The 16,433-nt window shown below is 36.5% G+C and overlaps 1 protein-coding gene across 6 annotated transcripts in view; it reads left to right on the top strand.

Annotated features, from left to right (window-relative positions):
* Nucleotides 1-16,433, top strand: part of patj (PATJ crumbs cell polarity complex component) — a 280,589-nt gene that overhangs the window by 96,970 nt on the left and 167,186 nt on the right. For 4 of the 6 annotated variants that reach the window (XM_066691663.1, XM_066691662.1, XM_066691665.1 and 1 more), the window contains 5 exons: nt 4,701-5,015; nt 6,575-6,650; nt 7,365-7,494; nt 12,837-12,923; nt 16,254-16,325. In XM_066691663.1, coding sequence (XP_066547760.1) covers nt 4,701-5,015; nt 6,575-6,650; nt 7,365-7,494; nt 12,837-12,923; nt 16,254-16,325 — 680 coding nt within the window. The remainder of the gene's footprint in view (nt 1-4,700; nt 5,016-6,574; nt 6,651-7,364; nt 7,495-12,836; nt 12,924-16,253; nt 16,326-16,433) is intronic. The other 2 variants (XM_066691664.1, XM_066691661.1) reach the window with 1 other exon arrangement.

The raw sequence follows: 16,433 nt of genomic DNA, 5'->3' as shown, positions 1-16,433 counted from the left end.
CCTTGGGTATCCTTATTTATCCTTTGTTAATGGGCTGCATTAGTCATATGCAGTCTAATAACAGCAATTTAGAATTTGCCAAAGTGTATTGATTTCAGAAACATGCTTCTTTGTTAAACTGACATGGAGTGGCAGCAAGTTAGCAGACAAATGGCATAGTTAGAACCATTTCTCTTGATGTTTAACTCAATATCTGTAATATGTCGGTGGTAAAGCACTAAACACATTCAATTTCTTGCATTTATACTTTCTTTCAGGTTGTTTTCAATTCAGGTTTGCTGTTCTACTTTTCTGATTAAATGTAAAACCAGTCAGTAATACAAAAAGGTGCATACAATTGCTAGAAAATTATAAGTGCTTCATCATCTGTTTTCACATCTTGCTGATGAAAGAGCCAGATTAGTCTCAATGGTTTGTTACCAAGAAAAACAAAACCATAAGCTTGTCATGTCATAACAGTTTGTCATATGCCCCTGATTCCTTTCAAATTGAAACTTAAAATTATAGCATTTTAATTGTTAATGCGTGAAGAAAAAATAAAATGGTTTTAGAAGGAAACAGGAAGAATTATAGAAGTGAGAAGAGAAGAGGCTTGGTTCATATAGGGAGCTTAAACTTCCCAGTGATGCATGTCTTTTTTTCTTTTAGAAACATTATCCTTGAATTTGAGCAAAGATGCGATAATTGCAGTTGTGGAGTCAAGTGCGGCAGTAAATCTACCCAAAACGAGACTAATTGTGCTATTAAGATTTTAGACTCGGCACATTTTTCATTGCAAATAGGTTTGGAGCTGCTCAGAGTTGCGGCGATAAAAGGTGCTGAGTCGGCAGGATTAAAAGCAAGGGAATTGCATTTTCAGCGATTTATGATTTTTCACAATGTCTGTTTCTAGGCAGGGTGTTGTAAGGACAGGCATTTCTGCCGGGGCAGTAAAAGCCTCATTGGTATGCGTAAGGCACTGAGAACATGTTCACAGATCAGAAGTCTTTGATGGTGACCCGGAGAGGACATGAACCGGCTGTGAGAGGGTTTGTGAGTGTTATTATGTTATGGCTACTCTTCAAGTGTTAGGATTTTTAAATACCCAAGCTTCCTATCATCATAGCAAGTGTCTGAAGACTGACCTAGGGTGCAATGGTCCACCAGTGGAATAAGGGCCTCCAGCCTCTCATTTTCATGCTATTACTTCAGGGTTGAGAAGTGCACTGCAGATGACATTGAAATGGGAAGGCTGCTGAGTAGTACATCTGTTAAAGGCACTCCCCAGCAGTGCAAGGTGTATCCTATAGTCTATAGGATCCTGTATATGGTTAAGTACCTCTCAAATCGGGTCTATGTCATTGCAACCATGTGGTATAATATTAAATACCTTTGCTTACTTGCTTACATGTTTGTGAAGGTAGGAAAAAACAAACAAAGATATCTGGTTTCGCTTTTCTAAAACCCTCCAGCCTGTGGGTGGTAAGTGGGAATCTGGGGCCCATTATAATTTATGGTCTTAATTCCTCAGCCACAGCAAAATGTCACTTTATTGGATTCAATGTGCAGCCTATAGAAGCACAGTAGAGTCACTCTCCTCAGCTCCATAAAGTAGGCCGTTCCATTGACATGTATTCAATATTAGTCTATCTTCTGCCTTACACAGCAGGGGCTAAAACAATAGCACTTCCAGTCTGGGAGAAAAAGCTGACATACAGTATAAATGAGAATTGATTTGTTTGGTAGCTAAAGCTGCCTTCCTTTCTCCCATGGATTTTGCCTACAGAATTACAGATTTCCCCCTTGCAATTCCAATTTGTAATATTTTGTTCTCGATTTTCTCTGGCTTCTCCACACTCTCTGTCTATTGTCTAATTGAGGGGACACATATATAATGCTTCTCGGTCTCGACGTCTTCTGCAGCTTGAATCTCCTGTGACTTTTAATCGACATTGAAAGACATGGAAAACGCCTTCAAATTGTGAAGCTTAGCCAGTATTTAATCTCACTAATTAAAAAGCAAGGGTCCTGCAGATGTTCAAACTGGACTTTGACACCCCTATCAAGCTTACAATTTAATACAGCTAATTCTGAAGAGAGACCACCAGGATTGTGAAGAAAAAGGCATTATATATGTGTTTCTTCAACTTTATAAGTAAAGTGCCTGTAAACCTTCTTGTCATTGGTCACACCCTGTTCTTGCATTTTAACTTATAAGTTATAAACCCCCACTAATGTAATCTCAGTCAATACGTCAGCTTGCATGAGTGTAGGGCAGGGCAAGGTCCCATTTAAACAGTCAAACTGTCTTATACAGTAGCTGTATACACACCTCTGTCAAATCTGCAGTGTGACAAAAATGTCAAAAAGGTTTTTGGGGAGTAAATATAGTACACAATTTGTACAACAATAGAGGGTGAAGATTTTTGGAGAATACCACCCCCATCCCTCTCTCCACTCATTAAACCCCCATGGCAGGTCTTCATGACAGATGCTGCTGTCCTAAGGCTCCATTGGTCTGCCCCAGTGGTCATGTGTACAAGTGCCATGGAACGATTAGATTATATTCTCTTCCTATTTTTTCTCTCATGGTGCAGCCCTAAAAAACTGTCAATGTCCTAAACTCTTAAGAAATATGATCCTAATAATCTGTAATCCTCTAAAATAACCCTCATAGGTCCATCCATCTCTTAATGTAAAGCAAGACATGGTTTTCCTCCTTCACCACCCCGACCCCCACGTCAAACAATTTAACTGCCAAGAATCTGCAGTATTAAGTAAGTAGATAAGGGTGAGACATATCCCGAGGCAGAGAGAATCAAAGTGTACAGGGGCTCTGGAGAGCTTTCCTTTCACAGCTTATTGTATGTCACTCATCTCTCTGTAGGCAGGTGAGATAAGGTGGAAATTAAATGTTATAAGTTCAGCCTTTCTGCAGGTGAATCCCTGCATGAATCCCCAAATCCTACTTTTTAAAGTTATCTGTAACTGGAATGTTTGAACTCTAGGATATGTTTTAATTTATTTTCTATACCTATACTGTAATGTAATTTATTTCCAAATGGCCTTTTTTCTGAAAATATTAATCACAAAAAAGACAATACACGCTCACTGTGCCCTCACTCAAGTCAAGTGTACATTTTTATGTCATTTTATTTTTCTACAATCCCAAATCTGCAACTGCCAATAAATACTGTAATTTAGCAATACATTTCACCTCTGCCAATCTTTCAGTACTGCCCCCTTGTTAAAGCCAGACTCTGTATGCAGATCAGGTTCTATTTTTCTAATCTATAGTACTGTTACTGCCCCTACCCGGCTTGTGTCAAGCTCCTATAGAGTCACACAAACATCACTAGGTGCTTTTACACTGCCATTTCTGATCCGGATCAAATGCATCAGTACATTTGGTCAGCATCAGTGGTGTTGCGTCTACATTACCATTTGATCAGGATCAACTTTCAGCCGCCAAATGAAGTCCAAACTTCATTATATACATACATTAAATTAGTCCTTTAGAACACGGCTTTATCAAAAACTGTTGTTTTATCTTGTTATGAATTATTCTAAGAAGTAAAACCAAGCATTTTAAATTAATATATTTTTTGCAAACATAAAATAAGTTACTTTTCACAGCCAAAATATTTTAAATTAAAATAGAATTATATATTTTTGCTAACATAAAGTAACAAACCATTTAGTGTTAATTTTGACAATGTTTTATTTATAATACGGGCAGTAGGGAAGTGTTCTCCTATCTGCTCCACTGATGCAAAGGTGTTTGTTTGGAACTTGAACCAATTAAGTGTCCACACTGCCAGGATCACATGCTACCGATGCATCTTATCCGGATCTGTACCACCTCCCTGAGAGGAACATTTGTTCTGATCGCTGAGCGTTTACACTGCAATTTTCGAGCAGGATCAAATGCTACCGGTGCATTTGATCCGGATCAGAAATGGCAGTGTAAACGCACCTATTGATTACTCTGATGGGGCATTCCTGCAATGTTTACATGGAGAGACTGCTGAGACACAGTGTACATTTACTCTCACTGTAATAGAAAGCAATACATGTTTTGTAAATCAGTTTACTGAACAGTCATGCACATGTATAAGAACATTGTATGTATTGTATGTATAAGAATTTGTATCCAAATCATTGTAACTGCAGATCCGGTACAACTGAGACAATAGACAATTTACTGATTACTATAATAAACCGTGTTCAGAACTACACAGGCGCTGAGGAGGGTTGTGATAAGTTGTTATTATTTCATGTCTGTCCAACTATATATCGTTTTATTTTGCTATGTGCTGTTTCACTCTGCTACCCTCGTCCATGTTGATAAGGAGGACCTGCCTCCTGAAAGTTCCTGTTGTTCGAGATATATCTGCAGCATGTGGTTAACATCAAAGTTGCTGATTGAATTTCCCCCCCATAGAAAGTTCTTTGTTACAACAGGTCTAGTATAGATGTCACTGCACAGGAGAGCTCTCCCCAGTAGACCATAATCAAACACTTTCTTGGTCATCCTTCTGAGGCCGAATTCTTTCCCACAACAAGCACTAAACCAATGGGATGCCAAGCCAAAGCTGGTGGCAATAACCATTAGAATATGAGACCCTCTAGTTCCTATAATGACAGATATCAACACATTTGACTGTGTTGTGGCTTTTCGAGGCCTTCACCACAGTCTGTCTGGCTTCTGGTGTATCTAGCAGGCTTTCGATGATGGGGTACCTTTCGAGGAGGAGCTGGTGGATGACCCAGAGCTGGTCCTGGGCGGCTCCTTCACAACATTCCCCCAGAGCATTGCAGGCGGTGCTGGTGGGGAGCTCCTGGAGCTGCAGAACCTGAGGATGAGTCTACGGGAAAGAGAGATGACTGTGGATGAGGAGGAGGAAGAGGAAGAAGAAGACGAAGACGAGTCAGAGATGGAGGATCTGAGAAACTTCGAAGGGCCCCAAACTCTCTCCCTGAAGGAGCCGTTGGATCTGTCAGCCCAACTCCCACCTTATAGCCACTTATATGAGGTGAGATGATGTACATTGTGTCGTCTTTGCTTTTTCTACTTTGCACAATTTCATTTTGAGTCTTGTAATTCAATATAATGTATGTGTGTGTGTATATATACATGTATATATATATATATATATATATATATATATATATATATATATATATATATATATATATATATATATATATATATATATATATATATATATATATAAGAGGCAGAGGACAGAGCTGGTTGTTAAAGTGTCCATAGCATTTCTGTCCAGATCCCTGTACACCACAGGAAAGGTATTGTAGGTCCTTCCCGAATTGTTCATTGACTGATCAAATTAAGCAAGCTGAAGAGAAAAATAATCTTATCTTACTACTCTATTCTTTTCATCCCAAATCAATTTGTTACAAACCATTGTTTTTAGGTTCTCCAATCAAGCACACACACCCCTCCACCTCACCTCCTCTATTTCGATCATTTATACATGTATAGCATATTATAAATATAATACAACTGTATGAATACGTTGAAAATATATATTGTAAATATATGATACTTCCAATGTGAACTCTTTCACCTAAGACTTGGAATTTTCTCAACCACAACTGAACCAGAGCTGTTAGAAATGTTTCTAAATACATATTTCTCTTCTGAAGCTGGTAACAGTACTGCCACCAAGTGGAGGAATCCAACTAAATGAACTCCCATCAATTTTCTTTTTTTGACCCTTCACATTTTTTATTTTTTATATTTGTGAAATGAAATGCATTAAAAGGCTTGTATATTTTTGGTTTTAAATTATTGGCTGAAGGGGGGTGGGGTAGCAGAAAGCACTGACCTGGCCTACAAAATGCCTACACATCAACCGAAAACAGTCTCCCTTCAGAGATTATCATTACTGGCTGCACTAGCATTTCCATAATATGCAACTACAGCGATCAAGGCAGCTAATTAACAATTAATAGTAAAAGCAAGGGGATTAATGGACATGCTTCTGTAGGCCTTGCTATTCATTACCCTCTCCAGTGCATTTAACCCCTTTTCAATTTAGTGACTATGAAAAGGTGAGGTATGAGATTTGTCAATGAATTGTATATTTTTTAAAAGCTGTGCAAAAAGATGTGGATTTGCTTTTAATGAAGACTGGACTACTGCTGCCTGTTGAGCATTTCTTGTGGCCACTTGATTTCATTCACAGTTCCTCCCCTTATTAGAGTTTACCACATTAACTTTGCATGGTAAACTGTCTTTGCTTTCCTACACTTTACTGTGATTTTACAATAGGATATGATGGTACACTGGGTTACATGGGTTAAAGCAAGCCTTTGTATAGGCTTTTTTTTAGGTAATTTGTTAATATATTGCTACCAAAATGTAATTATGAATAGGGACCATCACTTTAGTGGATGCTATGTACATATACCCCCTTTTTTAATATCTTTATAATTTATATAATCTGTATTATGTGTTTCTACTGTAAATGTTACCAGCCATATCTGTAGGGATTGACATAAGCCATGCCATGAAATGCCATTTATCATCAGATGAATCACACTGATGAAATCTCTCGCTCTTTGCCAGAACAAAGGAGAAGACGACATATATGTACCCCAAACAATGCCAGAACCCACAGCGAGACTGAGCAGCCTTTATCGGAGTAAGTCACAAAATAAGCAATGCCAGATCACCTGGACAGCAGCCAATCAACTCGAACAACACAAAGATCAATCAGCTATAGGATAGGACCAAACAAAGACATGCACTAACTCGAATGTAGTTTAGTGATGACAGCCAAAGACCCATATTTAGAAGCACTCTTACATATGTAACAAAGTAGGAAAACAAATGAATACCAATATTTCCAGTCTTGGCACATGACAGCTTGACACAAATCAACCGGAATGTAGTGTTCCACATCACTGTTTTGCTAAAACTGTTCAAGTTACGTGACTAATTACATTAGCTTGGTTTACAGCAGAAAATACATTTTAAATTGAGTCAGAGGTCGAAACTCACGCGTTCACTTACATTTAGCTAACATCTGAGTAGGGCTGTGTTGTTCAGACTGCTGTCTGTCTGACGCCACCCACAGCTGTTCAAAAAAAGTCCTTCCATGACCAAATAAACATCAACCAGATATTAAATATCACAGTGATAAGTTGTGAGTGGACACTGTCTACTTGCCATGTTTGCGCAAACAGGAGGAATAAAAATAAATGCAGGCTTATCTCTATAGTTTTTGTACAATTCTCTTTTTTTTTTTTTAATTTGTTTTAGGTTTTTTTCCCAAAGCTTTATTTGTGTTTTTATTTGTTTATTTCTCCAGACTGTTAATTGGTTTAACGTTTAATCTGTTTTATGTCTGTAACAGGTCAACCAGGCCTTATTTTTGAGACCCAGGAGAGTGACGTGGACTCGGACTGGCAGTATGAAAATGGTGGCAAATTGATCTCTATGAGGAACAGCAGCTCTGAACCGATTCTGACAGACACGGACACAGAGTGAGTGTCACGGTTACTCAGTGTTACCTGCCCATTTTCAGGGTCTGGCTTACTTTAAGTGGAATTTGGCATGAATTGAACTTATTGTCATCAGTGTGGTCTCTAGACTGTTAAATAATACTCTACCCACAATTACCCATGAATAGCACACCAACACCATAATATGGTGCTTCTCGACTGAAATCAACTAATAATAATGCAGAGTTGTTAAAGCTGCAAAAGATTTTCATTTCGGGGTGCATGCAACTTTGGGGATTTCCTAATTATACTTTCAAGCATTAAAAACACAGATATGCTTTTACATATAGGATGTTAAGGAATGCGATAAGGAGAGGTGATACTGAAACTGACTCCCACAAACTTTACCAACAAAGTATAAACGTAATATCTCTCAAACAGGTTAAGTGCTCTTGGAATATTTTTCCACATTTATATGGTACAAGCCTTTCGTTACTTCTTCATGATGTCAATTTTTAGAATTTATAGTAAAGCAACATAAATTAACGGCTTAGAGATGCATGACCTCTTGGGCAGTGTAACTTTTTTCTTAATCAACATACAATTTACTGCATTGTATTATGCAAGCCCTTTGGGAATTTTTCATATTTCCTCAATTAAAATGGAGGTATAGCCTCTGGTATGATCTTCCATAGCGGGCGCGGGCATGTGTGTATGAAGGATCTCAGGATGACAAGACCTCTCAGTTATGTTATCAGCATTCCTGCTACTTTTCTACAAATTTGCATAACATTTAAACAGATCAAAGGCACTATTGTAAAAGCTGTGACATGCTGTGAATTTCATTAAAGACGTGCACATCTGCTGTCACATGAAAGCTTTATGTATACAGCAGCCGCCACTGCAATACTCACTTCTTAGCTATAGCAGTTTGACTTCTAATACATTGGAAAAAGGAATAGCAGCTCCACCTGCTGGTACAAGTGTATTTAACACACACTTTAGATCACTCCTGGATCACTTTGACTTTATCTTTGAATCCCCAATGGTCTCTTATTTTAAGACATGGACATGGCCACACTCAAAACACAAACATACTGCCAGGACCAGGAGCTTCAAAGTACAGGAAATTATTCAAAACTATGTGTTTTCTGAATGACTAAGTTGTTTGGGCAGCCTAGAAACAAATATATGTATTATAAAGTACACCAAATTCTGTGAATTTCACATTGATTTTAATACATTTGCACTGTTCATCAGATTAATATAATTAGTCATTAAAATAATTAGTCATTATTACATTCGTAATTCTATTATAAATAGTATTTAATTTAGCTTGTTTTAGGTGTCAATTAGTCATTTCCAATTCTCTGTGTTTTAATGTTGCACACCTGTATTACAGTTTCAGAGTTTTGCAGTATTATTTTAGCAGTACCTGCTTTGGGTCTTTGTTTTTCTGATTGATATTTTTTTGTGTGGTAAATTTATATTCAGACATGAAGCAACACAGTTTAAAACAATGACCAGCCATAACCATCATCAGGATAATACCTTAGAATAGGGGGAAATTTGTTTCCTTGAAGTTGATGTGCAGCATGCTTGTTTAAGGTAGACAGGAACAAGAGACATATTCCTTTTCTGCTTCAATAACATGGCATGTTTTATTATGGTTACGCAGACACAGGTCAAATATGTATATTGATTGTAGTATCAGTAGCATTAGATTAAGGACTGTCATTGAATTACATATTTTGGCAACCCTGCGTAATAGAAGTACAAACATTGCATTGGGACAATTTTGTTTAATTTATTATAATTATGAATATTATTAGAATGATGCACTGAAATGTGATTGTTTTATATTCATTTTTTAGTCTGAACTGATTTTCAATATATGATTCTGGGTCACCTTTTTCAGAAGCCAATATTCAGCATAGGCAGTTATTCTGATACATGGTGTACCTTCAGTCATTCATTTGATATGAAATTAATAATTCAAAATAATAATAAATGTTCTCTAAGGAGAGAAGTATGTACTAAGAGCAAGTATCGTGTTAGGTTTAAAAGCCTAAATTCATAAATCTGTCATTGCCCAATAAATGTATTTCTCTTTTATTCCAGTCCAGTTGTAAATTATGAAAACAATGTCACTTGTTCTAAAGGCTGAATCTGCAGCTGATTTGTTGCTCTTAAAAGTCAAATGTCTACATATTTACATATTTATTTTTAATAGCATTATATATTAATATCTGCATGTCTTGTTTTACATTTTGTTATTTATATACTGCATCACTTTTTAAAAATATTGTGCTTGAGGTCACTTTGAAAGATTGACACACAATTGCAATATATGTCTTCAGAATTGCAATTAAGTGCATCCCTTCTGCAAGGCATCAGGCATCTTTTAGTGGCACTTCTGTTCAGTACCAAGCAGAGGGAAAAAAATGTTAACACCTGTCATTCTAGATTGTAGTCCTCAAGAAAATACATTTTTAAATTAGCAGTCTTCAAATTGAAATGACTGAAATGCACTAATTTGGAAAATTGACAAGAGGTATAAGTATTGTAATCTTTTTTTCCACTAGGTAACCATTTGACCTTTAAGAAATTTATTTTTGCCGAACATAGCTATATTTAAATTGAAATGTAATGTTTGAAATGTATCTGTCAAAGGTAAGCCTGTTGTCAAGAAAAGTCCAATCACTAAAAGCATTGGAATTACAGCAACAATGTCCATCCTCAAATACCCCCCACCGCCACCACTTATTTTGTCCACAGATTGATTTTTAAAAGTTGCAATTCTGTTCTTGGTAGCCAAGGGTCTCTGGGAATGTCTAATTACAGTTAGTCATTCTCATCAGCTGAATGATCAGTATACAATTGCTAGTTTTTTTTTTTTTCCAGTTTGACAGTCAGTGTCTTGTTCAAAGAAAAATCACTTCTAAATAAAGATACCTTATCACAACATCTTACCATTCATACAGCATAACATACATGCATGGGAATTACCAATGACTTCAATGAGTTATGATTTGTTTCTTTTAGATTTTTTTACTTTTTATTTGTCAGCATATAATAGGAGCTTTGATCTACACTGCCTGCAGACTGCATTCTGCATTTGTTATAGTAAAATATAACGTACACAGTACCATAGAGATTATTCTAACATTGTGATTGCAATCTGCTGTATAACTACAATATTGTACATAGGGCTGGGCGAAATTACTTAAAAATAATATCTCTATTTTTAGAAGTGTGGGGATACACGATATATATCTCGATATTTATTGTTTTTATCCAATCAAGCTACAAAATAAGACCAAAGACATTCAAACTACAAGTATTTAGTTAATCATTAAATATGCAAAACTAACAAATACTACATGCAGGCTGTCATGGTAAATATATACAGAATGCAACACATTGTTGTGTGATTACTATTACGTGTGTTATGTTGTTATCGGATATATATACACACATTATGATTTACTGTCATATAACAACAATAACACAAGTAATAGTAATCACGTAAAACATGCGCTGTAAAATGGTACAGATTGAGGTAGATTTACCACAGCCGGGTATATAGTGGCGCATTTAACATCTGCTAGACAGAGACATTTCTTCTCTGACTGTGCCGTTTCGATTCTGCTTACCGGTACAGCACGTGTTAATACAAAACAGTTATAATAATAATAATAATAATAATAATAATAATAATAATAATAATAATAATAATAATAATAATAAAAATAATAATAAAAACTGTTGTACCACTTCACCAACGTTCTGCATCTGTTAGCATTGCTTTCCAATTTAAATGCAAACAAACCGTCTAAATTAGTGGGGGTGGAGGGTGCGATCGCGTATAGTCGGTGGTGCTTCCATATCGAGTTTAGCCCGTCGACGAGAACGGGGCGGAACATGTGCGCTTGTGCATTAAAGTTTCTTTTGGTTATTTTGGTTATTCTTATTATTTTGTTGTCGAGTTCACTCTCTTCCATGTCTGTCTGTGTTTCTGATGCATATTTCTTGAGTGCATCCGGCACGTGTGGAAGAACCGGGAAAAACACAAACCGTCCTAATGATAAATATTGCTGTAAAGAGTGGGATTTGCGACACTTAATATATATAACGATATAAACGATAGAGCATGATATGAAACGATAGATGCCCTAATTGTACAGTATATTTGTATATTTTCTTTAAAAATAATTATATTTCAAGTAACATTGCATTCTGCCTGCCCTGCCTCCTATTCTTCTTCTCCTATTACTTTCTAACACACAATGCATAATTATTATTATGTTTTTATATGGACCAAAGCACAATATGACAAAATGTAAATCAATATTTAAAATACCACCATATAATAATACCCACATACGCAATGTAATCAGTTTTAAATGACATTCCACTCATATACCTCATAAGAACCTAATATACCTACTACAACATATAGTGGTAGATCTTTAATGTTATGTTTTGCCTCCACTGGTCCTGGGGACCTTGTTATGGTTAACCACATCATGATCTCTACAAAGTACCAGGATATTTTAGCCCAGAACTTGGTTGCCTTTGCCAGGAGGCTGAAACATGGCCACAAGTGGATCTTCCAGCAAGATAATGACCCCAAGCACACATCAAAATCTACAAAGAAAGAGTTCATTGACCAATTGTTCTCAGTCACTGGGTCTAATAATGGAATGGTCTAAGGTGCCTTCCAATGTGTGCTCCAATCTCATGAATCTTTTTAGAAAAAGGCTCACAGCCTTTATTCTTGTAAGTACCGAAAGCAAGGGTGCCGATAATTGATTTGTTATTTTGGTTGATTGCCTTAAAAGAGTACACATGTTGGAACATTACAATATAGCTTTTTTTTATGTCATACAGCCTTTGTTTGCTCATCTTTATCAAGGGTGCCAGAAAGAGAAAGGACTGCAGTCTGTACACAGTGTTCATTGTGAGGCCCTCTCTCTCTCAAGGGCCACAGTCCCATTGACCAGCCTGGCAGCAAATATTCCCATAAATGTAACTTCAAATGTTAAGCAGCCTATGCAGTGGTTATACATGTTTTATCTTTCCTGATTTAAAAGCCATGACATATATATACACAGATGAATAGATAGATAGATGGATGTATCCATATAACATGAGCTCAGACGTTACTGAAATATTCAAACTCAGAGGAATGAAGTGCTAAATGCACGGTGCTATGCTGGGAACAGTATCCGTAGGGAAGTATCCGAACACTATCTGAACAGTAACAGTTGGGAAGTATCCTGCTGCAGGTTTGCATCTCAGACATCTTTCGCTATCTATTTGTTGTTGTTGGTATTATTGTGATTATTGTTACTATATTATACCATTCTTATGTTTTCCAGCGAGACATCTTCCATTCTTGGAGCCTGGGAAGTGGGGAGATGGAGGAGTCAGGGGTCCAACATGCCCTCTTATGACCAATTGAACAGGTAGGCTTCTTGCCAGCATACACTGCGCTGTCCTGTAGATAATCATGGTCAGTGTTCATCACATCCCCTGAGGTGCTGTTCCATTTCTGGAGCTATATACTGCTTTATCCATTTTGGAATTAGATGGTTCAAACTGTGTATAACTGTGCAAGGAAAGTACTTCCTAGTGTTTTTTTTTTCTTTTCTAAATTTTGAAATATAAAATTGTATCTGAATATTATTCCTTAAAGTTAAAGCATTATTTATTTATACAATTGTTCTATCAGTTTAATACACTTGGTAAATGATCCTGAATACCTTTACAGTTCAGGCAATGCTGTAACATATTTCACAGGCTTTGCATGAAGATGATTGTGTTTATTAGCCTTGTTTGTGTGGAAAACCTACAATATGTATGCTTATAATGCATGGGGTAAAAAATGCAGAAAGTGACATTTGATTTGAATTTTTAAAAATCCTGTATAAAACACAAGTACTAAATTACAATATGTAAATACATGAATTATACTTTAAATATATTAATCAAATCACATGGAACTAAAACTGAATGTAGCCATGCCAGTCCAACGTGCAGTGATGATTAATTTAGATGTTCACACACAGACCTGCTACAAAGACATCTGCTACATAGTTGTATGACTTTCATGATTAAACAAATCATACAACCAGGGCCAAGCCTACAGAGCAGAATGGTATTAAAGAGACTCTCTTGGGTTGCTATTATTTAAGTAATATTAAAATATTTTGAAAATGAACGTAGTCCTATAATGTTTTGGAAGTTAGTGGAGGTGTCGTAAAGACACAGTTGGGGATCATTAAGCCGCAGTGTGGAAAGCAGTAAGCAGAAGATCTCTAGTGTTCACAGGCGAGAGGGGTTGTTTACCAGGGTGAGGGAAACACAGCCAACTGTTTGAGCTTGATGATTGACATCTGGCAGCATTTGCAGCTGCATAAAGTGTTTGTTTATTTTCTATTTGCAACATAATGTATAAGTATGTTATACAGCACCTTCAGCTAAAAATGACAGTGTGCTTAGATTACACGCTACATGATAAACAATCACATTGCAACCCTTTATTTGCACCAATAAATAGTTATTTACTTTAGTTTTAGACATTTTATGTATTGCATTATAGTGTTATACTATTATACTATACTATTTGCTATGATATATATGTTTTTGGCCTCTTTAATACTGATTCACCTTAGCGACAGGAGGTGTCATATTTAAAGGTCAAATGGTTATTTAGTGGGGAAAAAAAAAATATTACAATACTTAGTCCTCTTGTCAATTTTCCCAAAAATTTTGAAGATTTCACTAATTTAAAATGCAAAAGCCTGCCACCTCACAATTAGCCATGGCTTGATAAAGTTCAAAATTATATAACTTATAAATACGTCTAGTTAACAATATTCATAACACAAAATGCTCACCTGGTCCAAATGAAAGTCCATACTGTAGTCTGTCTTTGTACATGAATCAGGCACTTTCCTGGAGAAACTTGTACTGGCACAGTACATATACGTGTATAGAAATCTTGTCAATGTGCCTATAGGTTTGAACATGAACTTTGAAATACATGTATTTCACACAGTGTCAAATGTAAAAACTGTGGATTATACTTCTCTTATTATGGCCAAAGTCAGGAATTCAAGTATGGTATTAGAGTAATTATTGCACATTGCATACAGTAGCTCCCCTTCTATGCTCATTAGGCAGCAGTGTGGTTAAGTGTCTTATTATTCTTTTTTGACTTGACTTGCATTGAGCACACATTTTCTCCTGGCCTGTCAGGCTCATGCACAATTACGCATTATCAAATTTTTTCCCAAGACTCGTATGCTCCTGTGCACAAAGACATTGATCTTGTGTTGCTTAAAAATGGACAGCAGTCTAAGCACTGGCCCAGTCATTTCCACTGTGCACCATCACTGAACAATACTTCCAATAAACCTGCCTTCTGAACCCTTTGAACGGTGCCCTATTATTTTCAATGTACACTTAGAGTATATCAGGATTGAAAAGGCCATGAACTTTACATTTCCATCCCTCCTCTCCTCTGTAATCTGCCTGCCTGTGCTAGCTGAAGTGCAACTGCAATATGACAATCGCAGGTTTTATGTCACCACAGGATTTTTTTCTTTTCATTTTTTTGTAGGGCTTAAAAATAGCAATAATCATTTCTGCTGCTCTTTAGATCATTGAAATGTGCTCAAGGTTTTTTTTTTCTGTCACAGACCCTCTTTGAAGTGACACGCCTCACTAGAAAAGCATCACTTTTATCACATTTCCCCCCAGAACATCATGGTTCTGTAGGAAGTTGGTAAAAAATAGCTAACATCCCAGATAAAGCTGAATTCATAAAGCATTTAAGTTCCAATGTGCATCCTCATACATCCTTTTGAGTTTTTTTTATGTATATATTGTTGAATGGGATGTCACGTGCACAAGAAAAAATGTATCTGCATCTGTAATTTAAAAAATAAATCAGGCTGAAATGATGTATGGTTGCTTAGCTGCAAGCTAGCTACAGCAGAGCAGAATGTTCTCCAATAATAGGGATTTAAATACATATTGATATTGCTCTTTGGATGTATTATTATTATTGTCAATGTTGTTATTATGTATTCATCCATTTATTTGTAACTTACTGCTGGGTTAAAAGACATTCCAATGTATTGGTAGCTGGCAGTTAATCATTCAACTAAGAGCCCTTTCAAATCATTGGGGGTTCGAAATTGAATGGGCTTTCAAGATGCCATAACAATTCTTAAAAGCACAGAAAAAATGATCCATATATACATATATAAATTGTTTACATTTTCTAAACCAGACGTTGTGGAATGAATTCACCAGTACATGATTTCAAAGTGGCCTAACATAGTTATTTAATATTATTGTTGTAAAACACATTTTATTTATATGTATATCTGCACTGTCTATGTGCACAGTCTATGTGCACTGTATTTCAGTTAGTATGCCATGGGTCGGTCTCAGCTGGTCTAATAGTATGAATGAATCTTATAATTTATAGTGCAGCCATCTTAATATGGCCTGGTTTTAATATTTTTTTTAATTCTGTATTTGTGCTGTTAAATAATATCCTATAATGACTGAGCCTGCTGTATTATTTTTTACCATAGCTAGACATATAGAACTCTTAAGTGGCCCACCTACCGTCCCTGATGCTAAGTTGAATTGCAGAAGCCCGCCTCATTCACCTTAAATGGCAAATTGATTGGTGAAACTTAATTTTTGTGTGGGCTACTGCATCACGTATATGAAACAGATAGTCCACCTTCTGAATTAAACCGTGTGTTTCCCTGCAGTGTCCTGCCTGAGAGAGAGGATGGAGAGGGGGAGGAAACCCCTGCCTTCAGCCACTGGGGACCACCAAGGAGGTAAGTCTGCCTCTCAGACTCTGAAAAATGGACAGTGTATGGCAGCATTCCACCTGTAACACTGCTTTCTCGTCATTATCTGTGTCTGTTATGTGACTACTTTTTTAT

The sequence above is a fragment of the Amia ocellicauda genome, chromosome 19, assembly GCF_036373705.1.
Source record: "Amia ocellicauda isolate fAmiCal2 chromosome 19, fAmiCal2.hap1, whole genome shotgun sequence".
Taxonomy (NCBI): domain Eukaryota; kingdom Metazoa; phylum Chordata; class Actinopteri; order Amiiformes; family Amiidae; genus Amia; species Amia ocellicauda.
This window is presented reverse-complemented; position numbering and strand designations above follow the sequence as displayed.